General features: G+C 40.2%; 1 protein-coding gene across 1 annotated transcript in view; it reads right to left on the reverse strand.

Annotated features, from left to right (window-relative positions):
* The window catches only part of CD44 (CD44 molecule (Indian blood group)), a 101,233-nt gene that overhangs the window by 48,051 nt on the left and 40,189 nt on the right, over positions 1-12,993 (reverse strand). Inside the window, exons 3-7 of the mRNA XM_030560054.1 lie at positions 11,225-11,390; positions 6,999-7,135; positions 5,483-5,554; positions 4,539-4,778; positions 2,292-2,417 (exon numbers count right to left, since the gene is read on the reverse strand). Coding sequence (XP_030415914.1) covers positions 2,292-2,417; positions 4,539-4,778; positions 5,483-5,554; positions 6,999-7,135; positions 11,225-11,390 — 741 coding nt within the window. The remainder of the gene's footprint in view (positions 1-2,291; positions 2,418-4,538; positions 4,779-5,482; positions 5,555-6,998; positions 7,136-11,224; positions 11,391-12,993) is intronic.

Raw genomic sequence — 12,993 nt, forward strand, 5'->3', positions numbered from 1 at the left:
GGTGTAGGGTGATCGGATCGCAAGAATAAAATATCAAGACACGTGGGAGAGCATGGGTGGAGGGTGGACTCCCCCACACTTCATGGAGGCCAGCCCTGTGATCCCGCCCCTGCCTACACAAGGTCCCACCTCCTGCGGCAGGAGCTCTGAGCTCCTCCGCCTCCTCCGTGGCTGAAATTCCAAGCCACTCCCCCTCCTCATGCCAGAGGAACCCCAAGCCAGCTGACTCGAGCGGCCCCAGCCCCGTGGCAGGGGTGCCTGGCCCTGACTCCAGCCCCCAGTGGGAGGGGGTGCAGGCCCCAGGTGGTGCTTACCTTGGGCGACATCTCCCTCTTGTCCTAGGTAGAGGCAAGGCCAGGCAATTCTACATGCTACTGCTGCCTCTACCTGGAGATGCCACCCCAGCAAATCCCATTGGCCACAGTTCCTGGCCAATGGGAGTTGCAGAGCCTGTGCTCATGGTGGAGGCAGCATCCAGAGTCCCCCAGGCCTTTCCTTTAACTAGGAGCCAGAAGGAGATGTTGCTGCTTCTGGGGAGCTGTGTGAAGACAGGTAGGGAGCCTGCTAGCCCCGCACTAACCGGATGCCTGGCAACTCTACAATATTGGGAAAAATGGTGTCCTGATCATACATTGGTTGGTATGTAGGACAAAGAGTTAAATATCGGGACAGTCCCAATTTTATTGGGACATCTGGTCACCCTACACAGGTTTGACAGTGCATCTGTGTGAAGTAGTACTTCCTTTTGTTGGTTTTAAACCCGCTGCCTTTAATTTCATTTGGCTCTTGTGTTATGAGAAGGGGTAAATAACACTCCCCTATTCACTTTCTCCACACCATTTATGATTTTATAGACCTCTGTCATATCCCCTTTAGTCATCTCTTTTCCAGGCTGAACAATCCCAGTCTTTTTAATGTCTCCTCATATGGAAGCTGTTCCATATCCCTAATCATTTTTGTTACCCTTCATTGTGCCTTTTCCCATTCTAATATATCTTTTTTGAAAAGGGGCAACCAAAACTGCATGTAGTATTCAAGGTGTGGGCGTACCATGGCTTTATATAGTGGCATTATAGCATTTATTGTCTTATTATCTATCCCTTTCCTAATAAAAGCAGCAAAGAGTCCTGTGGCACCTTATAGACTAACAGAGGTTTTGGAGCTTTCGTGGGTGAATACCCACTTCATTGGATGCATGTAGTGGCCATTCACGAAAGCTCATGCTCCAAAACATCTGTTAGTCTATGAGGTGGCACAGGACTCTTTGCTGCTTTTACAGATCCAGACTAACACAGCTACCCCTCTGATACCCTTTCCTAATGGTTCCTAACTTTCTTAACACGAAAGAAAAATCCCAAAACTTTAAAATGAAGAATTCCATCAAATACATTTAAAGCCCCATTTAAAAAAATTAAGTTGCTTTTACTTAATATTGCTGTCCCACTACTGATAAGATCCTACCCCATGATGCACAGGTGCACTGGATGTTGGAGGAAGATATCACAGGGAGTTGATTTTTACAAACCTTAGCATAGTTATTCAGGAGAAGGGCAGGAAACAGTGCTAGAGTTCTACTGAATACTAGAGGAAAGGTCACTACCTAATGTTTCTTCAAGTATCCCAAAGCCCAAGAAGCCTGGTAATCACAGTACCCCTGTAGTCATGCTGCAAATAACAACAAGCACTTAGAAATAAAATCTATTCCTATATGCAGTGAACAAGCAGGATGACACCTCCAACCTTAACTCTGTCACTGCCTCTAAGTATCTCCTTAGTGAGTTAAGTCAGGATTTTGATCTGCGCTGCCTACTTCACAGCCATGAATGAGTTAAAACCACACACTGATGAACCAAGTATCAAAGCCCACATATTCAGAATAAAGGGGCAGAAATTGCACTTCTAATTCTCATATACAGTGTCTTCAAGTGATGATGCACAGAGGTACCTGCAGCCCAAAACAAATTAAATTATGTTGCTTGGTATAGGGTGAATAAGTGTGATGAAATGGAACATGAGAGATATGCACCAAAGAGTCCACAAATCACTTCTTAACTTTAAACACAGGTTACAAGGCAAACTTTGTCTCCACTTGTCCCTCCTGATCACCAGTGACTGCCATCATACCATAGGTCTCATTTCTGATTTAACTACCCCAGAAAGCTATGTTCTGAAATGTTGTTCCAATGCTGAAGATAAGTACCTGGCTACTTACCATAATATCCTGCCAGAATAAGAGAGTAGGTTAAATACAGTCTGCATTTGGCAAAGTTTTTACAATTCATTAGCCTTACTAGTACTTGTGGGATGCCGTCCTTTGCTAGGATGATCACTGTCTTTTCCAGGAACACCATCAGTTATCAGTGAAATCACAGTTGAATCTTCACCCCACTTGTCATCGAAGGGTGTTGCAATATCATCTGTGTGATGAAGGGTGAATCAACTGTAACTTTTCCTTTGTTGAGCCACTACTCCTGCTGTTCTCATTGTTAGTACTTTCACACTATAGGAAGCCTAGGTCTTTCATTTGTTGGTCCAGTGGAAGAGTAAAAGGACAGGAGACTGGGGTCTTTGTGTAGGTCATCATTAAATATCATTGATTTTCAAATCTTGGTATCTAATCACTAAAACTGATGGTTCAAGGGAGTGTTAATTTGCAGCAGCCCAATGATAATGAGCATGGCAGCTAAGGTGGCAAAGACAACAACTTGCTCACCGAAGACTAGATTTATGTTCTTGTAGCTGTGGCTCTGGATCTGGAACCCAGAGAAGTGCTTGAGGCAATTTGTAATGTTGCCATTTATCATTAAATATTATGAGCTTTGGTCCAGGCAAAGACTACAATTGTAAGCAGAAAAGAGGAGAAATTCCACAGAGAGCAATTGAAAGACAATTCATGAAATTTGAGAAAGGTGTTGTTCTAACATTAATTCTCATGGAGAGAATAGTGGCATTACCCTGCCATGTTATTTTGATGTCACTGGTAAGCCATGTGGAGAAGCAGGCCCAAAGTCCCACAAGTACAGTACCTCCAGCAAATCAACTTTATCCTCTGCCAACACTTTCACTCAAAAAACAATTAATTAAACATTTTAATAGATGGGTAGAACAATGGCATGATCTTTTGGTATCCTCTACTTGTAAATGATTAGTGAACAGTTAAATAAAAGCTTATGTCCACAGCCCAGAGGAATGCTCTCTGCTACAGAGGAAGGATGGCTGGTCTTGTGGTTAAGTTGCTGAAGCAGGACTAAGGAAACCTAGTTTCAATCCAAACTTCCTGTGGGATCTTAGGCAAGTCACTTAGTTTCTCTGTATCTCAGTTCCTCTTCTCTAAAATGGAGCTCATATAGCACTTCCCAATTTGTGAGGGCAAATTTATTAATATTTGTGAGACCTGCATGTACTCTGAGGATGTGGGCCATAAGTGCTTACACATATGAAAGCTAATAGGTACTTAACCATCAATATAAAGAGAGATTACATCAGAAAATTTTCTACCACATGTGCCTTGAAGTCAAAAGAAAAAGAAAACCAAGAAAATGAAACAATTTAATTCTCTTCTAGTTACCTACACAAATTTTGCCCTAGGTCACACCTATACAACTCCATGGTTATCCCAGACCCAATTTTGTCTTCTCTAGGGCTTCCTGGATGTAGCTCATGGCAGAGCTTGGTTCTTGGTCTATATAGAAAGCCCTTTCCCATCTCCTGGAAGAATAAGAACCAAAATGGAAGGCTGACAGCACCAACATTTTTACCTTTTTTGCATATTGTGATATGCTTATCAAATACAGTTTACAACATAAGGTTTGCAAGAAGGGATTCAACTGCATTTGTATTGTAAATCTCTTCTTATTCATGTGTTATTTCATATGGGTTCCACAAATATGATCATACCAGAGAATAGGTAAGACTATTCCAGCTTGATCTCTATGTATTGAAATCCTACCCTCCTACACCTGCTTCTGCACTTACTTTTCCAGACTCTCCTGGTAAAGTACTTCATTGTATTCATCTCTTGCCCTTGTACCTGTGATATTTCTTTGTTATAGAAATAATGGTTTGCTAGATTTCACTGAGCCTAATACTTCTCCCAGTGAAATCAACCATAATATTCCCATTGATTTCAGTAGGTGCAACACCAGGCTCTTAGAAACATCTATCATCACACCACACTGTGAAATTATTTCCAGAGGAAGAAAACCAGATTTTTTTCGATGTGTGATTGCTTTACACTGTCATGTTGTTATGAAATGTCTCCAGAAAGTGAAAATTTTCTATGATCACAAAGACACACAACTTTTTCCCATCCAATTCTTTCTCAAGAGCCCCAGGAATATGGGGCAGAGATTGCGCTCTCTCTTTTCCATGACTATAGTGGTTACAAAGCCTTTGCAGATTTTGATGCCCCAAGACACACTGTGTCCATCAGCGATGCCCCTTAACATTCTAAGAATGGAATCAAAGTGCAATGTTTTCATCCAGTTATTTTCAGAGGACACGTTAAGCTACAATAGTATATAATCCATTATTCTTACTGGTACTTGTGGGATGATCTTCCTTTCTGCCCGACCCAGAAGAATAATCTGTTGGCAGTGCATCTGGGGTTATATCTTCATAATATGAGGCACCAGTCATGTGAGGTCCGATGATGGTGGGGTTTGTTGCATCTCCGTCATGTATTGACCCACTACCCACGTGATTATCATCTGTAACCGGAGTTGGGTCAGTGTGTTTTACACCATCAGTGTAACGTGAGCCATCTGCATTATCTATGACTGTTGGAAGGAGAAAGATCAGTTGAAATGTCTGAGGCTCACATCGTGAATGTTGGGAGTTGTGGGGTGAGGTTAAAGGGCTATGGCCACAGTTGTAGTCATACCTGATCTCAACCAATTTGTTTTCTGTCTGTTTGTTTTATCCTTCACTGATCTGTCTATAGCAGTTCTAATTTGTGTATGCAACACCATAATGGGCCCAGTCTGGTAAGTGGGCCAAAGTCTGGATTAACTTTCAGGGTGAAATCCTGGTACCATTGAAGTCAATGATAAAACTCCCACTGACTCCAATGAGACCAGGATTTCATCCTGAGAGATCAGTTCCATCCCTAGTTCCTCACCAGGCTAGCAGGCTTTGGCATGAAGTGGAGGGTACACAATAACCGTAGGACATAGAAGGCTTAAACAAAGCTCTCTCATCAAAGAAGCAAATATCAGTCCTCTGTTTATTAAAAACAATCTAGTGTCAATATGGAGAATTCATTAAGCTCATACTACCTCAAGATAAATGCTGTCATATATAGCCTAATGCTGGGTGGCAGATGGAGGTCTGATTGCTTCATTTGCAGTATATTACTATCTCTGGACTTGCTTCTCTTATGTTTAGCATGCTATTGAACATTTGCATTACTTATATACAGAAGAGAAACCTGGTAGCTGAAAATGCAATCAATGCTAAATCATTCACTTATGCAATACATTACCTATTTGGCTTTGATTATCATGCCCAGAAACATCTAGTCTTATGATTGGTTCACATGCCTTTTCCCTGGTTTCTGAAAGGAGGTGGGGACAGAAGAAATTAATTAGTTAATTTGACAAAAGGTGGTGAGAAAAATTCACTCTTTTCTGCCTTATTTATTAGATTCAGAGTGTTATCAACCTCTTGTTAGCAAAGTTTCTTGGGGGTCTTATCTGAAAGTGACTTTGAGAACTAAGAATTTTGTAAACATTTTTAAAAGAACAAAATTGCTGTATTTTAATCAAATTTCACAAAATTACTCTCAGTGTTCTCAATTTGAGTCAGATCCTCAACCCAGGACGAGTCCTCATTTTGCCACTCCAGCTGCAGGGATTGTATGATTCTTCTGTACTGAGGGCATTCTGGGGTAGAGCACTTAGGAAACATTATGGGGGTAGAAGAAGCTAATCCTTGGCTGACAGAACAGTCCTTTAGGGACCATTCCAATCAATATAAATTAGAACTCTTCTATGGTCCAGTTTGACCCTCTCCAACAGCTCCAGTATCAGAGCTGGTAGCTCAGACCCTCTTTCTACCCTAAGCCGGGTTTAAGCCCCTTGAGCTCCAGAGAATGGAATGAAGCTTCAGATATTCTATGTCAAAGCAAATTGCAATTTCAAAATGTCACCATTATTTAAATCACCATTGAATATGGCCTAAGGATTTTTATGGGGTTGCCTCTATTTATACCGCTCTGAATATGACCAATTAATTTAACAAAATCTAGGCAACTCAATCAAGCCAGTCTCTTATTCTTCACACATTTCCTGTGCCCAGTTATTGCAGCACAAACATTGAGCAAAATTATCCACAGTTCCCTGACAATTTGATTCTGAAAATTTTAATTTTTCAAGGGTCCTTTTTGGCCCTCATGTGGCACAGAAAAATAAACAAAATCAGAAACATTTAAAATTATTATTAAAAAATGTAACTCCATAAATGGAAGAACTCCAAAAAAGAAGTGGCCTGCCCCTGAACCTACAATAGTAATGTAGCTAAGCAACACCTGAATTTATGCTTCCCAGAGGCCTCATGCAAGTGGAGGAAGCAAGCTAAGAGTCTTCAGGGTCCCTGATCTTTCAGTGCTTGTAAATTTCACTATTATCAGTTCTAAAAACATATGAGTAAAAGAATGTGAGGAGTAGAAATCATCACATTCAAGAATTCTGTGTCCTTTGGATCCATACTTTTGGCATTTCCATACTAAAATGACAATTCTTGAGGTTTAGAGTCATAAATTAAATATGAACTCAGAAAATTGTTTAGTTCAAAATACAATAGGCCAAAGTCACTGATAGCATCAGCAGGTGCAACTCCACTGACTGGCAAAATGTGTTCTATCTTCAAATGTGAAAATAAGACCACAATGCACATACAATTTAATATGGAAGCTCTGGTTCAAGCTATCTAAAGGAGAGAGAGCATATGTTACTGTTAAAAATATTCATTCTCACTTACACAGTACAGCCAATACCTACCTGATGCATTATAACAATATGTATCATACCGGTCTGTTATATTTGAAGTGAGTATGTAAATTCCAGTGTTATTTGCTGCACAAAGAAAATATGGCTTGATTCGTGGGATTACAATTTTGTCTTCTATGTAACCATACCTGTGAAGAACAGAGAGTGAACACTGTCAGGTGTGCAGCTGAGCCGGCTAGCTCAGTCTCCAGGCTGGCTAATGAACACAACTACAGCAGAACTGGCTGGTTGATTAACCTGCCCAACTAGCTGAAAAGAATCATGAGGCATGTTCTTAAGCCCAGCTGCACCAGAAGATCACTGACAGCTCAACACTTACGACCGCAGCTGCAATCGCTCCTGTGCCAGCCTTGTTCCTCCTTTCTCTGGCCCTGCTCCCCTGCTTGTTTCCTGACTCTGTCTTTGACCCTTGATATGTCAACCACCAGTTCTGACCCCCATATTCAGTGGCTGACAAACACCATGTTATGTATCACAGCAGTGCCGGCGCTTCCATTTAGGCGACCTAGGGTGCCAGGATTTGGGGGGGGCGGCATTTTGCCGCCATCGATGGTAATTCGGCGGCAGGGGGCCCTTCCGCGCTCCAGGTCTTCGGCGGCAATTCTGCGGCGGGTCCCTCACTCGCTCCGGGACCTGCCGCTGAAGTGCCATGAAGACTGGGAGCGTGGAAGGGCTCCCCCCACCGCCGAATTGCCACAGACCGGGAGCGTGGAAGGACCCCTGCCTAGGGTGCCAAAAACCCTGGCGCTGCTCCTGTATCACAGCATACAACAGATTCTTTCCTCAGACTTCCAATACCACCAAATAGGCCAAATAGGAGACAAAGCATTTCATATCATAGAATAAAAATAATCCCAAATCTGGTCATAGAGATTACTCCTTTTTTACATCCACATTAACATCACCAGCAACTACCTCCAATATCATTCTGCATGTAATCTCTGAACTAATAACCATTGCAATGCAATGTGAATTATTAGATGAGACAACTGGTCTGCATGGGGATGCAATGAAATGAAGAATAAAAAGGATAAACACTTCTCATTCAATTGGGATGTGTATTATAAAACACAGAGGATCAAGGCTCTGGTTTTCTTTCATTGAGCTACATTTTCACTACTTTTGTAGCAATGTGCAGCAATGATTTATAACGTGTCAGTCTCTGCGAAGTGCAAAACTTTATTAAAGTGTTCAAATGTAGCAATATTTCACCTACACAATGTTAGCTAAAATACTTAATATCCCTCTGGATAATATGCGTTGCAAATAATGCTGCCATTGAGTATGGGGCAGATAAATCAGGCTGAAATTTCAAGTGAGCTTGTGGTTAACAAAATTATGTAACAAGTTATTACTATTTTGCAATTCCATATCAAATGACTAATTCCTGTGCAGGCATTGGTTTCCCTGAAATCTGTTTAGATGAGAGTGGTGATTAAATGTTAAAGAGCCCTAGGGTTTGGGGACTGTTTTAAGAGCTGCTACTTATCAGGGAGGGGCAGGCGTGGTATGTTCGCTGCTTGGACTCTGTCTCAGTTGTGGTTCCCCAAGCGCTGTTACAGTCCACATCCATGATTCACATTCACCTGGATCAAATCATGGCAATGATATTTGAAATTCTAAATCTCTAATATGGGTGGAACAATAGATTACTTCACTGGCACAGCCATATTTTGTATTAGTCCTAGATCCTGTATCCTATTGCTAAGACTACCATATTGGCAGTGTTATAATAAAAATCTTTCTTATTTTATGGCCTGCTGACTCATTCATGTTCATTCTCTACTCCTTGTGTGCTTTGACTAATATATATATAATGTATTAGTTCTTCCTTTTGTCCCTCACTCAGGTCCACATAGTTGGATTTATGGTACTGTGCCAAAGGACTACAAAAAGACAACACCAACAAATTATTTAAAAAAATCTCAAATTCCATATATGTCCTCTTCTAGGTTTATGGATAAGGGGGGAAAGTGCAGTGAAAGCAAAACCACAGCTCTCCTCCAATGTGAAAAAGAGTTCCCTCTATTTCTTTTACACTTTAAGTTCTTTTCCATTTTCTTCTCACCTTACCTATAAGAGACTCCATTCAGTGCATGAGAGTCAAAAGTTAGAAATAGAAAATGCCTATTCGATCATTCAATACTTTTCCTACCACTGCAGGACTGTGCCTCTGACTGGTCTTTCATTTGGCAGCATTTTAAATCATCCTTCCACTTCACTTGGGAGACTGTTATGTAACACTCGCCATGGGGAATTTTTGCCTGATATTCCCTGGCAATATGGCTAGCATCATTCTCCTACTGCAGAGGCACACATATTATTCTGATATACCAGTGAATGAGCACAGGGCACAGTCCTGGTGTAAGGGAAACTAGGGCTGCAGGAGAACTTCAAAGATTGCCTGCCCATGCATTTGCAATTAATAGCAGCAGTGTGTGATATTAATACTGCATTACACTGAACATTTTCAAAGCACTGCACAAACATGAACTAATTTATTTATTTTGATACTAATTAAACTAATCACTTTCCATAGATATGATTTTGTCAATGCTACACCAACATGAAAGCAATTTTACCAATTTCTCATGAATTTGCAAATGAAAAGGGAAGAAAATTAAAACAGTTAAAGGACTGAGAAAAACAAAACAGCCTTGATTCAAATTTACAACAGACAATTCCACCTTCACATGTAATAATTTTAAACAGTGTCATTTGATTTAATTTTTTGTTTGATAAATATTAAGACTCTCTTTAGAGGGCTGATAAAAAGTACAAGCTGGCAACATTTAAAAAGTTGAAGAGATGCTCACTGAGCTTTCTAACCCAATAACCTACAGGATGAATCCTGAAATCCCTACTCGTTTCCTACTAAAGTTGAAATCCCGCTGAAGTTAGTTGATCCATTTGATTTAAATAAGAGTTTTATTGCTATGAGTCTATATTGCTTGACAATGAATCCCCTCTGCACTTGCTGAACTTGAATCTTGTCTCCTTTCAACAGCTGCTTGTTTGGAATAACCTGCATAATTCACAGATATGCATCCGACGAAGTGGGTATTCACCCATGAAAGCTCATGCTCCAATACATCTGTTAGTCTATAAGGTGCCACAGGACTCTTTGCTGCATAATTCATAGAGTCATAGATTATATGGCCAGGAAGGCCTGTTTGAACTAGAGCATATATTTTAGAAAAGCATCCAATCCTGATTTTTAAATTTCCTGTGATGGTGAATCCATCACAACCTTTGGTCAATTGTCCCAATGGTTAATTATCTTCATCTGAATTTGTCTAGATTCAACATCCAGCCATTTCCTCTTGTTATAGCTTTGTCTGCTAGATTGAAGATTCCTGTATTATCAAATATTTATTCCCCATGTAGGTACTTATAGAGTGTAATCAAGTCACCCCTTAATCTTCTCGTGATAAGATAAATAGATCGAGTTCCTTGCATCTCTCTCTGTAAGGCATGTTTTCCAATCCTTTAATCATTCATGCAATTTTTCACTGAACACTCTCCAATTTTTCAACTTCCTTCTTGAATTGTCCACACCAGAACTGGACAGAGTATTCCAGTAGCAGTCACATTAGTGTCAGATACAAAGGTAATATCATCTATTACTCAATATTTCACCCCTTTATATATCCAAGGAATACATTAGCCCTTTTTGCCACAGTGCCACACTTGGAGATCATGTTCAACTGATTATCCACCATGATCCACTGCTTCCCAGAAGAGAGTTCCCATCCTATAAGTATGGCCTGAATTTTTTATTTCTAGATGTAGGACTTTACATTTGGCTATACTGAAATACATATTGTTTGCTTGCACCCAGCTTACCAAGTAATCCATATCACTCTGAATCAATGACTTGCCCACTTCATTATTTAATATTTCCCCAATCCTTGTGTGTCATCTGCAAATTTTATCAATAATGATTTTATGTTTTCTTCCAGGGCATTGATAAAAATTTAAATAGTGTAAGGCCAAAAGCCAATCCCTGCAAGATCCCTTTAGAAATACACTTGCTTGAGTATGATACTTTCATTTACAATTACAATTCAGTCATGCTTTTCTACTCGTAGGTGATGTGACCATCTAATGAATAGCTATTTAAAAATAATTGCAGTTGGCACACCACATCGTCATGGAGGGACAGACAGACAGCTATGCATATTCACTATATATTATCTTCTTTATAATTTCCTTACCTGCAAGTTTCAAATCCTAAATTGTGAGCTTTCTTCAACTGGTCCATTGTTGGCAGGGTACTATTGAGAGCTTTGCAGAGTTCAACTGCCTCATCTCGTGTGAGACTGTAGCGACGATTTTTCTCAACATGGAAAACTCCTCCATATCTGCAACTTATATTAAATTCTGTTGATAAAAAAAAAGAAATTATTACAATGATAATACTTGCTGTTTCACTGAAACCCTGGCAAGATTTAATTTCCAAGTACAATGAAGTTACAGAGAACCATCAACATCTGCCAGTTCATTAGAGGAGAAGGCTTGCACAATAAATCTGTTTTTCCAAACTACACTCAGATCCTTTTTGCTCAAACACCACATTAATGTCCAAGAACAGTAGTATAGTGTTTCTGTGAAGTGCCTAGCAATTCTGGGGACATGCAAAAAAAATCATCATCAACAACAAATTGGTGCAGAAGATCTAATGGGACAGATTGCCAAGATATTTTAGAAATACATTGGTTTGGAATAGTTTTGGCTTCACTGTAAACATTCGTCAATGAAATTTTCCAGTTCGCAACTAACCTGTTAATAAATATGTACCACATTCAAAACTTCAGTCTTGCAGATTTCTCTAGTTTTTGTACAACATGCACCAGATTCACCACTGTCATAATTAAGTGGTTCTCCATTGACATTGGTATAAAGTATATAGAAAGCGCACTGCTTGAGTCTTTGCAGCCATACTCCTATATCTAAGGAAATAGTGTCCAACCATCCAGGTCAATTTTAAATCTGCTTACATTTAAGCACTTCGTTCATAAAGGGAAAAAAACAAGAAAAGGTAAAAATGGTCATAATCTGACCATTTCTGAAATATAGAGTATTAAATGATCTCATTCTGTTTGTTTCAGGGTTTAAAATTTTTCATGAAAACATACATCAAAGCAGAACTAACATCTGAAACTATTTCAGCATCAGCACAAGCAATAGGTTCCTTTTGGCATGTATTTGGTCAGAGCAGATGAATTAGACTAGTTTGATGTCATATGCTACAGCTGATGTAGAAAGCAAGTAAGCAGTGTGCAACAGTATTTCTAACTATAAAAGCACTGAGCTGCTAAATATACCCTCACAGACGTGGTCTAAGGAACCACACAGCCAGCCAGGAATGGTTGGAATACACCTAATTCACTTTCATTTGGAAGCATATTAATATAAGAACTTAAGAACGGCCGTACCGGGTCAGACCAAAGGTCCATTTAGCCCAGTATCCTGTCTACCGACAGCGGCCAATGCCAGGTGCCCCAGAAGGAGTGGACCTAAAAGGCAATGATCAAATGATCTCTCTCCTGCCATCCATCTCCATCCTCTGACAAACAGAGGCTAGGGACACCATTCCTTACCCATCCTGGCTAATAGCCATTAATGGACGTAACCACCATGAATTTATCCAGTTCTCTTTTAAACACTGCTATAGTCCTAGCCTTCTCAACCTCCTCAGGTAAGGAGTTCCACAAGTTGACTGTGCGCTGCGTGAAGAAGAACTTGCTTGTATTTGCTTTAAACCTGCTGCCTATTAATTTTATTTGGTGACCCCTAGTTCTTGTATTATGGGAATAAGTAAATAACTTCCTTATCTACCTTCTCCACACCACTCATGATTTTATATACTTCTGTACCCCTTAGTCTCTTCTTTTCCAAGCTGAAGAGTCTTAGCCTCTTTAATCTCTCCTCATACGGGACCTGTTCCAAACCCCTAATCATTTTAGTTGCCCGTTTCTGAATC

Source organism: Gopherus evgoodei, chromosome 4, assembly GCF_007399415.2.
Source record: "Gopherus evgoodei ecotype Sinaloan lineage chromosome 4, rGopEvg1_v1.p, whole genome shotgun sequence".
In the NCBI taxonomy this organism is placed as follows: domain Eukaryota; kingdom Metazoa; phylum Chordata; order Testudines; family Testudinidae; genus Gopherus; species Gopherus evgoodei.